An 18,998-nucleotide genomic window follows, 5' to 3' on the forward strand; every position below is an offset into this window, starting at 1 on the left:
GCAAAAGGTGGCTACTTTGAAGAACCTAGAATATGACATATTTTCAGTTGTTTCACACTTGTTTGTTATGTATATAATTCCACATGTGTTAATTCATAGTTTTGATGCCTTCATAGTCATGAAAATAAAGAAAACTCTTTGAATGAGAAGGTGTGTCCAAACTTTTAATCTGTACTGTATATATATTTTTTAATTTGTATACAATATATAAAATGGGCAATTAATCAGAAAACAGTCCCGGCCAGTGTCCTTCTCCTCCGCCATGCCGGTGTCACATTGATGCAGGACTGATTCTGTATTCTTAAGACGTCCCGTCAATGAAGACATATCTATTATAGGGCGTGACGTTATACGAGAAGCTGAATACATTGGGAGGGGGGGGGGGGGGGGTTAATTTGTAATTTGCAGATAGTTAACCCCCTCCCCCCCATGCACTGATTTACCATATGTCAGGAATCATGAGAGACAATACAGCGAGGCCGACATGGTGAACCTGTCATTAATCCTTATGACAGCAGAGTGACATGGGGAGGTGGGGGGGGGGGGGGGGGGGCGACCCCCCACCCAAAACATAAAACAAAAGGATGAGTAAAGACCCAGGTATTAAATCATAAGACTGACTGGGTACATCATCTGAATAAGGCACCAGTCTGATAGTCTGGAATTTGTGGGCCTATATCACTGAGCAAGAAATATTTCCCTTTTAAAACATAACGTTTAATTAATATTATTATTAAAATCCCACTTAAATTGCATTAATACAACAACAAAAATAGATAGTTTTGCCTAGGATTAGTGTAATCAAATCAAGTTGTAGATAAAGCACCACCATGTGGTTACTCACGGTATTGATGACCAAGGGCAAATATTTGCATGGACAGGAGTACAAGTCCCCAAATATACGATGGCTTCTCCTTGATGACCAGTGGACACAGGGTGAATACCGTCTTGTCGGACTTTGTTGCTCCTGAAGAGTCTTGATTGTATTTCAGGGAGACAGGACCAATTTAACAGTTTTTTAACAGTAATATCCTATTAGTACTGCTGAACAGAAAAGAGGAGAGTGCGATGTGAAGGCGCAAATGTGGAGGGAGAGAAGACAGCCTCTCATCTGATAGAGAACTACCAATATATTTATTAATGATCTTCAATATATTTATTAATGATCTTGTAGAAGGCTTGCATAGTAAAGTATCAATTTTCGCAGATGACACTAAACTGTGTGAAGTAATTAACACTGAAGAGGACAGTATACGGTATATATATACACTACAGAGGACAGTATACTACTACAGAGGGATCTGGATAGATTGGAGGCTTGGGCAGAGAAGTGGCAGATGAGGTTTAACACTGACAAATGTAAAGTTATGCACATGGGAAGGAATAATGCAAGTCACCCGTACATACTAAATGGTAAAACACTGGGTAACACTGACATGGAAAAGGATCTAGGAATTTTAATAAACAGCAAACTAAGCTGCAAAAACCAGTGTCAGGCAGCTGCTGCCAAGGCCAATAAGATAATGGGTTGCATCAGAAGGGGCATAGATGCCCGTGATGAGAACATAGTCCTGCCACTTTACAGATCACTGGTCAGACCACACATGGAGTACTGTGTACAGTTCTGGGCTCCTGGGAACAAGGCAGACATAGCAGAGCTGGAGAGGGTCCAGAGGAGGGCAACTAAAGTAATAACTGGAATGGGGCAACTACAGTACCCTGAAAGATTATCAATATTAGGGTTATTCACGTTAGAAAAAAGACGACTGAGGGGAGATCTAATTACTATGTATAAATATATCAGGGGTCAGTACAGAGATCTCTCCCATCAGCTATTTATCCCCAGGACTGTGACGAGGGGACATCCTCTGCGTCTGGAGGAAAGAAGGTTTGTACACAAACATAGAAGAGGATTCTTTACGGTAAGAGCAGTGAGACTATGGAACTCTCTGCCTGAGGAGGGGGTGATGGTGAGTACAATAAAGGAATTCAAGAGGGGCCTGGATGTATTTCTGGAGTGTAATAATATTACAGGCTATAGCTACTAGAGAGGGGTCGTTGGTTCAGGGAGTTATTCTGATTGCATGATTGGAGTCGGGAAGGAATTTTTTATTCCCCTAAAGTGAGGAAAATTGGCTTCTACCTCACAGGGCTTTTTTTTGCCTTCCTCTGGATCAACTTGCAGGATGACAGGCCGAACTGGATGGACAAATGTCTTTTTTAGGTCTTATGTACTATGTTACTAATAAAACATGTAGCATCGTGATCTCCTGGCTGCTGCACGTCCTCCTGCCGGTGTAATAACAAGATTCAGAGGATAAACAGCGGAGGTTTTTCTAGCGACGCTGTAAGGATCACGAAGAAGCGCTTGTGGGTTTGAAGAAAATTATTTTATTGATGTCACCCAACGCATTTCGGAGCCGGACCGACCCCTTCTTCAGCTAAAAACATCAGCGCGTACACAGACGTGTACGTGCCATTTTGTCGGCAATGCGCTGTGATTGACAGGTCCCTCTAACTCTTTAAAAAACCATTCATAAACACCATTGAATATTACATAAAAAAGGGAGTAAAAAACGGAGAAAGGAAAAAAAAAAGGTTAATAAGAGGTTGATAAGGGGTTAATTTAATATATGCAGTAATAACATCACTTACAGAGAGGTTGTAATTTTCTAACTATGGCACTAGAGGGCGCCAAGATTCCTCTGAAATTCCTCTGAAAAAGATACATAAAATAATACATTATCGTCTGTGAGGTTTTATACCCCCCTAAAGACCAGGCCCTTTTTTACAAATCGGCACTCCACAACTTTAGCGCTTTATTGCTCGGTCATGCAACTTACCACTCAAATGAATTTTACCTCCTTTTCTTCTCACTAATAGAGCTTTCATTTGGTGGTATTTCATTGCTGCTGACATTTTAACTTTTTTGTTATTAATCGAAATTTAACGATTTTTTTGCAAAAAAATGACATTTTTCACTTTCATTTGTAAAATTTTGCAAAAAAACAACATCCATATATAAATTTGGCTCTAAATTTATTGTTCTACATGTCTTTGATAAAAAAAAATGTTTGGGTAAAAAAAAAAATGGTTTGGGTAAAAGTTATAGCGTTTACAAACTATGGTACAAAAATGTGAATTTCCGCTTTTTGAAGCAGCTCTGACTTTCTGAGCACCTGTCATGTTTCCTGAGGTTCTAGAATGGCCAGACAGTACAAACACCCCACAAATGACCCCATTTCGGAAAGTAGACACCCTAAGGTATTCGCTGATGGGCATAGTGAGTTCATAGAACTTTTTATTTTTTGTCACAAGTTAGTGGAAAATGATGATTTTTTTTTTTCTTACAAAGTCTCATATTCCACTAACTTGTGACAAAAAATAAAAACTTCTATGAACTCACTATGCCCATCAGCGAATACCTTGGGGTGTCTTCTTTCCAAAATGGGGTCACTTCTGGGGTAGTTATACTGCCCTGGCATTCTAGGGGCCCTAATGTGTGGTAAGTAGTTTGAAATCAAAATGTGTAAAAAATGACCGGTGAAATCCGAAAGATGCTCTTTGGAATGTGGGCCCCTTTGCCCACCTAGGCTGCAAAAAAGTGCTACACATGTGGTATCACAGTACTCAGGAGAAGTTGGGGAATGTGTTTTGGGGTGTCATTTTACATATACCCATGCTGGGTGAGATAAATATCTTGGTCAAATGCCAACTTTGTATAAAAAAATGGGAAAAGTTGTCTTTTGCCAAGATATTTCTCTCACCCAGCATGGGTATATGTAAAATGACACCCCAAAACACATTCCCCAACTTCTCCTGAATACGGAGATACCAGATGTGTGACACTTTTTTGCAGCCTAGGTGGGCAAAGGGGCCCATATTCCAAAGAGCACCTTTCGGATTTCACTGGCCATTTTTTACAGAATTTGATTTCAAACTCCTTACCACACATTTGGGCCCCTAGAATGCCAGGGCAGTATAACTACCCCACAAGTGACCCCATTTTGGAAAGAAGACACCCCCAGGTATTTCGTGATGGGCATAGTGAGTTCATGGAAGTTTTTATTTTTTTGTCACAAGTTAGTGGAATATGAGACTTTGTAAGGGAAAAAAAAAAAATCATCATTTTCCGCTAACTTGTGACAAAAAATATAAAATTCTAGGAACTCGCCATGCCCCTCACGGAATACCTTGGGTTGTCTTCTTTCCAAAATGGGGTCACTTGTGGGGTAGTTATACTGCCCTGGCATTTTCCAAGGGCCCTAATGTGTGGTAAGTAGGTAAATGACCTGTGAAATCCTAAAGGTGCTCTTTGGAATGTGGGCCCCTTTGCCCACCTAGGCTGCAAAAAAGTGTCACACATCTGGTATCTCCGTGTTCAGGAGAAGTTGGGCAATGTGTTTTGGGGTGTCTTTTTACATATACTCATGCTGGGTGAGAGAAATATCTCGGCAAAAGACAACTTTTCCCATTTTTTTATACAAAGTTGGCATTTGACCAAGATATTTATCTCACCCAGCATGGGTATATGTAAAATGACACCCCAAAACACATTGCCCAACTTCTCCTGAGTACGGCGATACCAGATGTGTGACACTTTTTTGCAGCCTAGATGCGCAAAGGGGCCCACATTCCTTTTATGAGGGCATTTTTAGACATTTGGATCCCAGACTTCTTCTTACGCTTTAGGGCCCCTAAAATGCCAGGGCAGTATAAATACCCCACATGTGACCCCATTTTGGAAATAAGACACCCCAAGGTATTCAATGAGGGGCATGGCGAGTTCATAGAATTTTTTTTTTTTTGGCACAAGTTAGCGGAAATTGATTTTATTTATTTTTTTCTCACAAAGTCTCCCTTTCCGCTAACTTGGGACAAAAAATTTCAATCTTTCATGGACTCAATATGCCCCTCACGGAATACCTGGGGGTGTCTTCTTTCCGAAATGGGGTCACATGTGGGGTATTTATACTGCCCTGGCATTCTAGGGGCCCTAAAGCGTGAGAAGAAGTGTGGAATATAAATGTCTAAAATTTTTTACGCATTTGGATTCCGTGAGGGGTATGGTGAGTTCATGTGAGATTTAATTTTTTGACACAAGTTAGTGGAATATGAGACTTTGTAAGAAAAAAAATAATAATTTCCGCTAACTTGGGCCAAAAAAATGTCTGAATGGACAGAGGGGTGATCAATGACAGGGGGGTGATCAATGACAGGGGGGTGATCAGGGAGTCTATATGGGGTGATCACCCCCCTGTCATTGATCACCCCCCCCTATAAGGCTCCATTCAGATGTCCGTATGTGTTTTGCGGATCCGATCCATGTATCCGTGGATCCGTAAAAATCATACGGACATCTGAATGCAGCCTGACAGGGGGGGTGATCAATGACAGGGGGGGTGATCAATGACAGGGGGGTGATCAGGGAGTCTATATGGGGTGATCACCCCCCCTGGAAGGCTCCAGGGAGACGCCTGTATGTGTTTTGCGGATCCGATCCATCTATCAGTGGATCCGTAAAAATCATGCGGACGTCTGAATGGAGCTTTACAGGGGGGGTGATCAATGACAGGGGGGTAATCAATGACAGGGGGGTGATCAGGGAGTCTATATGGGGTGATCACCACAGTCATTGATCACGCCCCTGTAAGGCTCCATTCAGACGTCCGTATGCGTTTTGCGGATCCGATCCATCTATCAGTGGATCCGTAAAAATCATGCGGACGTCTGAATGGAGCTTTACAGGGGGGTGATCAATGACAGGGGGGTAATCAATGACAGGGGGGTGATCAGGGAGTCTATATGGGGTGATCAGGGGTGATCAAGGGTGAATAAGGGGTTAATAAGTGACAGGGGGGGGGGGGTGTAGTGTAGTGGTGCTTGGTGCAACATATTACTGAGCTACCTGTGTCCTCTGGTGGTCGATCCAAACAAAGGGGACCACCAGAGGACCAGGTAGCAGGTATATTAGACGCTGTTATCAAAACAGCGTCTAATATACCTGTTAGGGGTTAAAAAAATCACATCTCCAGCCTGCCAGCGAACGATCGCCGCTGGCAGGCTGTAGATCCACTCTCTTACCTTCCGTTCCTGTGAGCGCGCGCGCCTGTGTGCGCGCGTTCACAGGAAATCTCGGCTCACGCGAGATGACGCCAATCGGCGTTAGCGTAGCCTGGGAGCGCCGCAGAGATGACGCCTTTCGGCGTTAGCTTAGCGGTAAGTGGTTAAACAATAAACAAATAAATATAAATAATGAAAAAGTACTAAATAATAAATAAAGAACAGGTACTGAGCAATGTGACATTCCCAGGATATCAAATATAGACTACAGCCAAGGCTTAAAGGGGTTATCCAACCCCAAAAACGCCCCCCACAAATGCCCGGGCCCCTCACACAGATTGTACTTACCTTACTCCCCGGCACCCGTGGCGCGTCTGATGCCCGCCGCAGCATATCCCCATTGTGCGGATCAAAACATCCGGTAATGGAGGTCAGCCAATAGCAGGCCGTGACAGGAACGAGCCTCCCTAGTATCGTGGGTGACACTAGGGATTCTTGTCCCCATTGCAGCCAGCTATTGGCTGACCCCCATCGCCAGATGTTTTGATCCGCGCAACGGGTAGATGCAGCGGTGGCCGTGCGGGCATCAGAAGCGATGCGGGTGCCGAGGAGCAAGGTAAGTACAATCTGTGTGAGGAACCTGGGCATCTCTAGGGGGGAATTTTTGGGGTTGGATAGCCATTTTAAACATCATAAACTGACTTCAGTGATTTTATTTAAGGCCATATGGTTGTATAGATTGCAATTTATACGTCCAGTGGGCTTTGTGTTTTCTTAGGGCCTCAAACCGGTTATATGGATCTACCGGAATATGGTCAATAGGCGTGATCCCAAGACATTCATGCTGGCCATCACGCTGAAGAATAGTGGAGCCTTTCATGTGAGGCTTGGGTAGTGGGTAGTAAGCCACACGTGCAGTCCACCAGATAGATCACATATTCCGACTTGCAATGTAGAGGCTATTTGATTGGGCAAACGTTCTTATTCACATTGGATGTGAATGATGATTTGTTGTGACCTATGGCAGAGCCGCACTGATATCTTCTGGCCCCGCACCTAGAGCTCCCTATTCTATCCTGTGTGACAGTACACACCGTGTTGTTTCAATCTACTTGGGGCAAGCGTGTTTTTGATACAGGGGGCTCTACTGTATGTAACAGTCGGTAGTAGTGGAATTCTGCTTTGTAAAAAAGGATCACTCCTCAGCAGTGGATCACTTCGGATCCTTCTCATTTCTTCATGTGAGGAGGAGAAGGCCGTTATAAAGTTCAGTTTAAGGCCCCTTTCAGAAGAGCGAGCTCCACGCATCGGACTCGCAGCGTGTGTATGCGGCAGCTCCCGTCCTAACCTCCCAGCACTGCCGGGGTCGCATAGCATTATACTGATTTATGATGCTATGTAACCCTTAGGGCTCTTTCACACGAGCTGTCGTGCATTTTCATAAATGTACAATCTTATCTAAAGATATTATAGTCTAAATAGCAATGCCCATTGCCTTTAAGTGTAATCACAGATTGAACCAGAGTCTGATATTTCTCTATAGGATTGAAACAGGCCGAGATGAGGTTATGCTGAGTTCAGTTTGGGAACATGTTTGTAGAGACATAGGGTATATTGTCTTTAAAATTATTGTGAGCAGATGTAGTGTATCCGTTAATACTATAATGGGCCCTACAGACATGTATCTGTGAGAAACAACCATTTGAATAGCAATGTATTATTTTACTTCATTACAAAATCATTAGGGAAGTCTACTTTGTAGGAAGCATTGGGTGTATGAATGTCCCATTCATGTCTTCATAATTATATTCTATATATTCCTGTGTGGTGTATTTAAATTTGCAACATATCTTAACCAATGACTTATATAATATGTCATCTATGTATAACAATGTATCGATGTGTGTGTATATATATATATATATATAATTTAGAATATATATTTTGTGCCGTGTATATCCCACTGACCATATAGACTTTTAAGGTTTAGAAAAGTATTGGAGTTATCTTCCTACTAATTGGTTTTCATGAGGAGAGCTGAATATTATTAGCCAGCCATGTGGCCAAGTTAATGAATCCGGATGTTAAGTAAAAGGAACCATTGTCCATTGTCCCTAAGAAGACAGTAGGAGATGGTGACTCCAACATGTCTAGATTAGGGGTAATTAAAATGTCAGGAAGAAACCCTTAATACTGATGCATATTGGGGGAGGTTAATAAGGTCATTGTTAGATATTTAGAATTAATGTTGGAATTATTATGTAGTACAACAGTGCCATCTAGAGGTAAATTGATAATAGTATGGCATTTTCACCAGTGTTCCAAGGGTTAAAATGACATCATTGGTATCTGCATACGAACACACCCATCTTGTCTGATTGGAGATCCCTAATCTAGAAGGGGAGGAATTCTTAGATAACATGGGGTATAAACTATGCATGTAAGAGGTTAGGAGGGATCGATCTAGCTATCTATCCATCTATCTACACTCTTCAACTGAAACAACTGCAACTAACAATTTACTTCAACAACAAAAAGAAACTTGGATTAATTTTTGGTCACTGGAAGAGTTTTTTGAGAACTGATTACACCCGAAACCTGTCCATCCTTGACTTGGTAACGTATGTTATATTTTGCTTGTGATATTATTAAGATATTCCTCTCAGCGTATAGTCAAGTGTTTCCATATTGTGGGAACGTATAGTGTTAATCACCTCCCTAATGCTAGTTGTCCTCTTAGCAAAGATGCATATTGCTAATGGGAGATTAGACATTATCTGAGTAGAGGAAAACTCTGGGAAATTATATTTCCATAGTCTGGTTGCTGAGTGGGATATAATATCATATTAATATCATTTATATTTTTGATTGTCATAGGCTGAGACAGAGTCAAGGGACAACATTTATTGTTCTTGTATTAATCTGTATTTTGTCATGTTATAACCTGTTGGTAAACAGAAAATCCTGAGCTTGTCTTGATGTATTAAGTATTGGTCTGTTTGATAAAGAAATATCATTTATTTCTTATCATATGTTACTTTTAATAATTCTGTGCTGGTGAGAAAGTGATAGTGGATTATACCACCATCTAGTGGTGGTTTATTGGTACTGCGTCAATTTGTCTATCCATTGATCTTATGTCAGTTTTATATTGGAATTTTACTCATTTATAAATAAATTGTTACATATATTTTGTATAATTGATTGCCCCTTTGTTTTCATTAATTGCATAAATTAAATTTAGAGTCTCAAGATAAAAGAAAGGCGTTTTATGTCCGCCTAGTGGATTTCCTGACTGATTTCCATTTTTTATTATTTTATTAATTTTTATATTTTTATATAAAATATTTATATTTTATATAAAAGATATACCTTGACAAATATGGAGGCACTGCTGAGATCTTGAGATATTTCTATAAATTATTTATGCAAATAGTGAAAAATTCTACACTTCTTCTTAGCTTGTTATTATTATCTGTATTGATTATTACTTATTGATCAGAATAATGAGTGTAACAGGCAGCGGCCCAGGTAATAGCCAGGCTATAGCAGATAGTCCATCTGACCCAGGAAAGATAATATCTAAGGTTATCGGATATGTTTATTCCCGCTTGAAATTAGATAAAAATATAGATGAATGGACTAATGAGCTGCAGGCAAGAGCCTATGAAGAACGTGGGGATATATGGAAGTTAGGTGGCATGGTTGATAGTTACCTGACATATATGGATTTGGCAAATGATAATTCCAAGAGGGACCAACACCTCTTATCTGCATTGCCACCTGTTTTGTATGCATTGTTTGAGGTCAGTACTCTTTCTAAAGATAGGTATGAGTCTATAATGGGTACAAAAAGATACGTATCCAAGATGGAATCAGAACTAAAATCCGCAGAAGCGATGATCAAAGACTTAGAGTACAACCTTAGTCACAGCCATGATGCATACCAAAAGGCAAAAAATGATTTAGAGGATTTATATCGTCAGTATTCCAAAACTAAGCAGACAGATGGATCAGCCCATAATATAGTCAATGCTGAAAGGGATCCATCTAACGCTGTGGGATCTCCTGACCCTCCATGTCTTACTCCCCAACATCCAGACATGTCATCACATGCTCCTAAAGCAGGCCCCATCCAAGACACTCAGCAACCTGAAAGTGTTGGTGTGATAACACAGGAGGCATTAACCCAATTGAACCGGGCGTTGCAAACTGTAACCACCTTACTAGGTGCCAGTAATATGGAAGCCCCTAGAAGTGTCTCTCCTCATATTCCCTTGGATAGACATATTAGGGTTAGGGTTAAATCACCTGTGCAATATGTGTCTCATGAGAGTGGGGAAAGCGCATGTGAGTCTGATAGTGATGTGGGAAAGCATGTATCTTACTCCCTGCCAAGCAGACAGGTGTTTACCCACAAAGAGGATCAGGGTCCCAGGCGACCATCATATGCTGAGGTGGTCTCTAGGAAGAAAAATTACCAGTATTCAGAAAAGGATCAAAATTCATCCAGCATAATTAAGTTTTTAAATACCACTGTGTCCAAGTTCTCTAAGAAAGGTTCTTCTCAGATAGCGAATCACTTAGAACTGTATGAATCCACTATGGATTCTTTAAAATTATACTCTGATGCTGACAGAATCAGATTCCTTCCATGGGCATTTGATGATAAATATCGTCATTACTTTACCTCTTTTAGGGAGAGAGGAATTCAAGATTGGCCAAGTGTTTTGCATGAAGTTAAACTGGAATTCGGACCTTACCGAACCATTACTGCTGCAAAACGGGACATATATAAGCTTACATGTAGGCCCAATCAAAGTCCCCGTGAATTCCTCTCTATCCTTAAAAATGCCTATGGGTTAGCATATAGATCCCCAAACTGGGAATCTGAAGAGTTTAAGCAGCTGTTCTATGACGCTATGCCAACCCAGATCAAACTTAGCCTAGCCAGAGATCTGGATATTGAAGCTCCCTTGGATAGGTTGGTGACGGCTGCCACCACGCTGTATAATATCAGTGAATGCCATGAAACAGGTGAGAGAAGATTTAAAAAATCCCCAGAGCAAAATATAGCTGAAGCTAAGGTAAACCCTAGCTTGGGATTTGAAACACAGCCACGTAAGTATTCTCAGTCTACAGGTCCTGTCCAACAAACCCAGCAACAACAGGTAAGACCCAAGCAAACCAAGCCCCAAAATCCCAACGGGTCAGAGGGGGATAATTCTGGTGCTGGGAGGTCTAACTACCGTCCATATTACAATAATGGTCCCCAATATAGGTCCTATTACAATAGGGATTCCCAGGGTTACAGACGCTGGAATAACAGGCCCAGACAACAGAGGGAAGATAGGCAGGAACCCTTAAACTCACCTAGGAGTAGGTCACCCACCAATAATCAGGGCGCCTCACAAAACCAAAATATGCGCAAACCAAACAGGGTTGATCAGCTGGCAGAACAAGTGGCCCAGTTGAATGACATTGTGAGAAAGTTGTCCCAGGTATCCCCAGGAAAACAGCCTGAACCTTTTTTAGGGGCAACTCCAGGTCCCAGCTCAACATCATAAAGCAGTTTGGGCCGGGTCAGAACCCAGGCCACTGCAAGGCTATTAAGATGGATGTGAAAGAATCTGATGTGATTACTAATACCATTTCTCCTTGCAGTACCCCTGACCCTAGGATTGGGGCCAGGGAGGAGGAGTCTAATGTTTTATTTGTCTTACAGTCTAATCGTGTCGATCCCTGCGACCATGCGTCTATTCCAGAGTGTGATCCCATCATTCCAGCCTCTAGTCATGAATCAGCTGTAAACTGTGATATAATCCAGTTTTCCCCAAGGGTGGGGGCCGATGCTGCTCCTCCAACTTCTCCTGTGAGACACAGGAATGCAGAGGTCACGAAGCTGCAGAGAGGTCAAACCCTACAGAGGAATCATATGAGTAAACATTCTAATTTCTTGTGTGATTTATTCCAGGTTGACGGCCGATATTTTGTGGAATCATATCTCCAAAATGAACTTATCGGACCAATCAAAAGTTTACTCGACACCGGATCACAAGCCACCATCTTATCATATAGTTATTTCCAAAAGATTCTGGATCTGACGACAAAGAAGCCGAGATTAAGATCATTTGATGGCTCTTTGATAAGTGTAGGTGGAGATGCTTTACAGGTAAAAGGTACATCATGGTTGACATTTAGAATTGGCAAAAAGACCATTAGACACCCCACATTGATTGTGGATCTTCCATATGATCGGCTGATCATAGGAATTGACCTTATGAAAAGGTTGAGTACCATAATAGACTTCATTAATGAAGCAGTCTGGACTCAGGTGAAGACACCCATTGCATATGAACTCTCTTGCAATGCACAAACACAACGCAGTTGTCACGTGATTGAAGAGAGGCCTAACTCGATTGAAGTTCATTTCAGGAACAATCAAATGCCGGATGTCACGATCCTAAACAATGGTAAGCCCGAGGAAGCTGTCAACGGTGCCGCTCACATCATTACCATCCAGAGGGACAGAATCGAAAAGGTAACCTTGGATGATGATGTATTAACTATTTCTCTTGAAGGAGGAAATCACAAAGTCGCGGACCTGACCAAACATACTCAATCCATGGTACGGATTGAAAAGGTCAATGACAATTTATTGATTCCCATACAAGTGAACAATATAACCCGGGTGAAATATGCCAAACTGGATCTGAAATCCGAAGCCAGCTACATAAGCTTAGGACTCTTAAAACAGGTCCCCAATCCTAAAATGATTAAAAGTTTCTCTCCACAGGAACAATGGGTTCATGATCTGGATGGAAATTCCCAGAGTCATAATGTGGTTGCAAGATGTCTTTTGTCTATCTCCATAGGAAATAAGACCACGGAACACGTTTTCATCGTGATAAATGGACCACGATACCAAATGTATATAGGTAACGACCTTCTACACAGATTTGCTGTACAGATTGATCTGGTGAATAAAACCTTATGGTCCAGATTACCAGGAGACCCAGAGGGATTCCAGGATGTAGAGCAAGCTTTGAGAGGGGGACAACGGATGCCCTATGCCGTAAGTATTGAGGTTGCCGAAGAGGTTGAAATCCCTGAAGGATGCAAACCGTTTCTTCTCCCCATTCAAGTGAAGAAGGGACAGAAACTGAAGAATGCAGATGCCTTGATCTGTTTATCCAACCGGATGCAACAACTCGGCCTAAAGTTAAAGCCTACTCCCATGATAAACGTCCATCAGGTTCCATTACAGATGGTAGTCCATAATATGATTCCCCATAGCATATCTTTGCAAAAGGACACCGTAATTGGTTTAGCTATGGAATCAGAATACTACACTTTTGGATTCCAGAATAATGTTATTGGACTTATTCCTGATGAATACCTGACGGAAGAACAGGTAGTAGAACAAAGTTTTTCCTCAACCCCTGAGGGGTTATTCAATATACACTCTGTTTATCCTTTCAGCTCTGAAGAAGGTACATGCCACATCGAAGAAACATCATTGGTTTTCAACCATGAGATCGATGAGAGGGAATACGAATCCTGCCAGCAAGGAAAGGATAAGGTACACTACACCCAAAATGACTTAACCAGTGAGCTTGAAGAAGCTTACGAGTTAAGTCAGCCGGAAATCTTTTCAGAATTTCAGGAGCGGGTGGAGGAACAAGTCTCTATAGCTGATGCATGCTCCGATGAGTCAGAGCGTCAACAGCTAAAGGAGCTCTTCACAGAGTTCCAGGACATGTTCGCCAAGGATTCTTATGACTGTGGAGAAACAGACATACATGTTGCAAGGATCCAGACAGATCCAGATGCACCCCCTGTCTTTGTCAAACAATACCGACTTCCGCTGGCGGCTTACGAGTCACTATCGGAAATCGTTAAAAACCTGGAGAGGAGGGGCATTATCCGTCCAATACACAGCTCGTTCAATCATCCGATACTTGGGGTCCTCAAACCCAATGGTCAATTTCGTCTCTGCTCGGACCTAAGACAATTAAACAAACGTGTTTACATGTCCGGATGGCCCGTGCCGTATATTGACCAATGTTTGGCACAAATTCGAGGATCAAAAATCTTCACCGCCCTTGACTGTGCACAAGGATACTGGACGATTAAAATTGACGAGAGGGATCAGTACAAATTGGCCTTCACATTTGGAAAGCAACAATATGCATGGACCCGACTGCCCTTCGGGTACATAAATGCGGGCCATGAATTTGCTGTGTTCATGCATAAGGCAATGCCTGATGCCACTGAACGAGGTACCTTATCCTATGTGGATGACATCCTAATCAAAAGCACAACTTTTGAGGAACACATTGTAGAACTGAGGCATGTACTAACCCAGCTGAGGAAAGCTGGTGTGAAACTTTCCTTTCAGAAGGCTCAATGGTGTCGTGCCAAGGTCAATTTCCTAGGTCACAAAATCACTGCTGATGGAATCAACCCACAGAAGAAGAAGGTGGAAGCAGTGATCAACACCAAGTCACCTACAAATCTCAAGGAGTTGAGATCATTCTTGGGCATGATGAACTATTCACGTAAGTTTATAGATAATTATGCCGAAATTACAAAACCTCTTTTGCAGTTACTGAAGAAAGGAGTAAAATGGGAATGGAGTGAGCGTCATGAGCAAGCTGTGAATGAACTCAAGGCCAAACTTATCCAGGCTCCATGCCTTGCCTATCCAGAAGGGGGAAAACCTTTCTTCGTGGAAACAGGTTTCACTGACAAAAGCATGAGTGCAGTCCTTTTCCAAAAACAGGAAAACTGGAACAGAATAATTGCCTATGCCAGCAAATCCTTGTCACCAGTAGAGGTAAAATTCAATAGCTGTGAGAAAGCCTTACTGTCAACTGTGTGGGCTTTACAATATTTCAGGAGTTTTATCCAAGGTGAAAGAATCATTGTGGAGACTGCACACCAACCGCTGCAATACTTGCAGAGTGATCGGATAAGGGATGGAAATCTGTCAAATAGCAGGATAACCGCCTGGACGATGTCCTTAATGGGATGGCCATTGGAGATCAGGTATAAACAAAATAATAAGAACCCGGTTGCTCAAGGATTAGCTGAACTCCATGATTGTACCAATGCGGAACATCCAGGTGAGTCGCAGGAGAATGACTTCCTGGAGGAACAGTCATCATCCCCATATAAATCTTACGAAGAGGAGTACTGCAAATCATTACCGTGTGTATATGTAGACGGCTGTTCCTTCCATACCGATGTAGGATCCGAACACACGCTGGTTGCAGGTGTCGGAATCGTGTGGAATAATATGTTCCCAGAGATATCTGTTGGATACAAAATTGGTTCCAAAAGCAGCCAGGTTGCAGAGCTTACTGCTGTGTACAAAGCCGTACAAATGGCTATCGAATATGATGTTAAGGAGTTTGTAATCATCACAGATTCTGATTATATTCGTAATAGCTTTGTGGAATATTTCCCCGGATGGAAAAGATCCAACATGATGAGAAGCAACAACAAGCCAGTCAAGCATGGTAAGATGTTTTGTAAGATTGACGAGATGGTTACCACCCACGGTCTTACAATTTACTGGAAAAAGGTAAAGGGTCATTCAAAGTATCCAGGTATGGATAAAGAAGGGAATGACCTAGCAGATTCCCTCGCCAAACAAGCAGCCATTGACGGAGAAGTCTTTGACGTTGATGACCTCATGGGAACTATGCAAGTGGATGCAACGACAAGAAGTCAGGCCCAAAAGGGAACTGAAGCTAATGTGTTGCAATGGAGCCAAGATTCCCCTAGTGAGGATCTCATTGCAGGCCAAAAGGGGGATCCAGTTATTGGTCTCTTTTATAACTACATTCTGGATCCACAGAATTGTCCCATAAATATAGAAGACTGTGATGGTAAGGAGGAGTTACGGATTTTGATGAAGGGTAAGTCCCAATTCTCATTACAGGATAGATTGCTGATAAGGACCTCAAAGAACGGTATCACGCAATGGGTAGTACCCGCAGCGTATCGAGGTCTGATGCTACAACATGCCCATGATGCCCCAACAGCTGGACATCGAGGTGAGAAACTAACATACGAGTTATTACGGGACTACGCTTACTGGCCGCATATGTTACAAGACGTGCGAACATATTGTCAAGGATGTCTAATATGCCCTCAATTCCAGCCACAAGGACCCACTCATCGGGCACCACTGATGAAAAGGGGGATGTCCATGCCATGGTCAGACATCCAAATTGATTTCATTGGACCAGTAACCACATCATCAAAAGGCAACAGATACATGTTAACCGTAACTTGTTTGTTCACAAAATGGGTAGAATGTTTGCCGTGCAAAACATGCAGTTCAAGCGTATGTGCATCTCTGCTCATTAACCACATATTCTCAAGGTTTGGTCTTCCCCAACGCATCGAGTCCGATTGTGGAAGTCATTTTACTAGTGAAGTGATGACAAAGATGTGGGAAATACTGGGGGTAAAAAGGAAGCTGCATATAGCTTATCGGCCAGCCTCTAGTGGTGGAGTGGAGCGCTACAACCAATCCATCGTGAACGTTCTAAAAAAATTTGTCAATGAATCTGGTAAGGACTGGGATGTCAAACTGCCTTTGGTTCTTATGGCCATCAGGGCCACCCCAAGCGCAGCAACCAAACTTTCTCCCTTCGAGATGATCACAGGAAGGAAGATGGTGTTACCCCAGCATTTATTATACAGGATAACAGATCATAATTTGATAAATGCTACAACATCGCATCAATATGTGGAAAATTTACGCAAGCACTTTCAGCATGCTTTTGCGTTTGCCCAGAAGAATATAGAGAAAGCCGCAGTGAGTGCTAAAACATACTACGATCTGAAAACTACTCAGAAGGAGTATCAAATTTCCGATCAGGTTTATCTCTATAACTTCGCTCGGGATCAAGTGAAGGAGAGAAAATTCTTACCTTCATGGAAAGGACCTTATGTCATTATTGAAAAGTTGTCACCAGTGGTATACAAGATAAAAATCCCTAAGGGGGATGAATTTGTGGAAAAATGGGTGCATATTAATCAATTACGTGTTTGTCATCCTAGCTCACGACTTCGAGAGATAGGAGTCTGAGGAGGAGAGGTAAAGAGATTTTACAGTTCCAGCTAAAGACGGAAATTAGGATTGGTATTGTATGAACAAACGTGTATACTAACCCATTCTCACATGTGTTTCCTCTATAACTAAACATCTCTTAACTAACCTCTAAAACAAGGAACTTGCCCTGTTCAAGAAAAGAACCTATGCCAATCAAAAATATATGATAGCATTAACTCTTTTCTTACAGGATAAAAAGTGAAAGATGCATATACTCATATTTTGTCATACAATATTTTAGGCGCAAGATGCCGACTAAGATCATTGCCATCATCTATGTCATCCTAATCTTGGGGAAAGAATTCCACGCCGAACCGATTGTTGTGCCAGGTCCTTCATCCGGAATCATGCTGCAGGACACCGCGGGATTCATTCTGACGAACAAGAGGATTTTGTCCCAGAAGATTTACATCAGCCTGGATCCACGCGTCTTCATCGAAAAACAATTCAACGTGTCTGAGATCCTGTCACCGGAGATCCAAACCTGGTACCAAACGCATATCGGATATTCCCAAGAACGGATTACGCAAATACTGGAACAAGCGAGAAAGACCTTGACCAGAGAGCAGCTTTCTACGAGTCAAAGACCGAGACGGTTTATTTCTGTCATTGTTGCCGCTATAATCTTTAGCGTAGTGGGCGCTGTCATTGCCACAGGTGTAACCGTTGCCAATTCCATCTCCATTAAAACATTGGAACTGGAGATCGGTTCACTGAAAAGTAACTTACTAAGTATACATGCGGAGATGAAGAATCAAAACAAACATTCATCGAACTTATATCCTGTTTTGCAGGATCTATGGAATGGTTGAGTTTGCGGACCATCCAAAACAATGCGTTGGATAAGATTATTCAAAAAGACTTTAGGTAAACTATGGCTAAAACACCATAGACAAAGTCTGCGCGCCGTGAGCCATGAAGAAGACATATGAAAAGTTTTTGACATTCCAAATATATTCTCACTTTGTGGAATATTTTGGAATGAAGGGGGATTTGTCGTGCATTTTCATAAATGTACAATCTTATCTAAAGATATTATAGTCTAAATAGCAATGCCCATTGCCTTTAAGTGTAATCACAGATTGAACCAGAGTCTGATATTTCTCTATAGGATTGAAACAGGCCGAGATGAGGTTATGCTGAGTTCAGTTTGGGAACATGTTTGTAGAGACATAGGGTATATTGTCTTTAAAATTATTGTGAGCAGATGTAGTGTATCCGTTAATACTATAATGGGCCCTACAGACATGTATCTGTGAGAAACAACCATTTGAATAGCAATGTATTATTTTACTTCATTACAAAATCATTAGGGAAGTCTACTTTGTAGGAAGCATTGGGTGTATGAATGTCCCATTCATGTCTTCATAATTATATTCTATATATTCCTGTGTGGTGTATTTAAATTTGCAACATATCTTAACCAATGACTTATATAATATGTCATCTATGTATAACAATGTATCGATGTGTGTGTATATATATATATATATATAATTTAGAATATATATTTTGTGCCGTGTATATCCCACTGACCATATAGACTTTTAAGGTTTAGAAAAGTATTGGAGTTATCTTCCTACTAATTGGTTTTCATGAGGAGAGCTGAATATTATTAGCCAGCCATGTGGCCAAGTTAATGAATCCGGATGTTAAGTAAAAGGAACCATTGTCCATTGTCCCTAAGAAGACAGTAGGAGATGGTGACTCCAACATGTCTAGATTAGGGGTAATTAAAATGTCAGGAAGAAACCCTTAATACTGATGCATATTGGGGGAGGTTAATAAGGTCATTGTTAGATAT

General features: G+C 41.6%; 1 protein-coding gene across 1 annotated transcript; it reads left to right on the forward strand.

Annotated features, from left to right (window-relative positions):
• Window positions 1-10,532: 10,532 nt before the first annotated feature.
• On the forward strand, window positions 10,533-12,198 carry LOC120988538 (the record flags this gene model as incomplete). The annotated part of the gene is made up of 2 exons (XM_040416054.1): window positions 10,533-11,504; window positions 12,142-12,198. Coding segments are annotated over 2 exons (1,029 nt in total), but the record flags the coding sequence as incomplete, so codon positions are not given.
• Window positions 12,199-18,998: the final 6,800 nt, after the last annotated feature.

This window comes from Bufo bufo, chromosome 1 (genome assembly GCF_905171765.1).
Source record: "Bufo bufo chromosome 1, aBufBuf1.1, whole genome shotgun sequence".
Taxonomy (NCBI): Eukaryota; Metazoa; Chordata; class Amphibia; order Anura; family Bufonidae; genus Bufo; species Bufo bufo.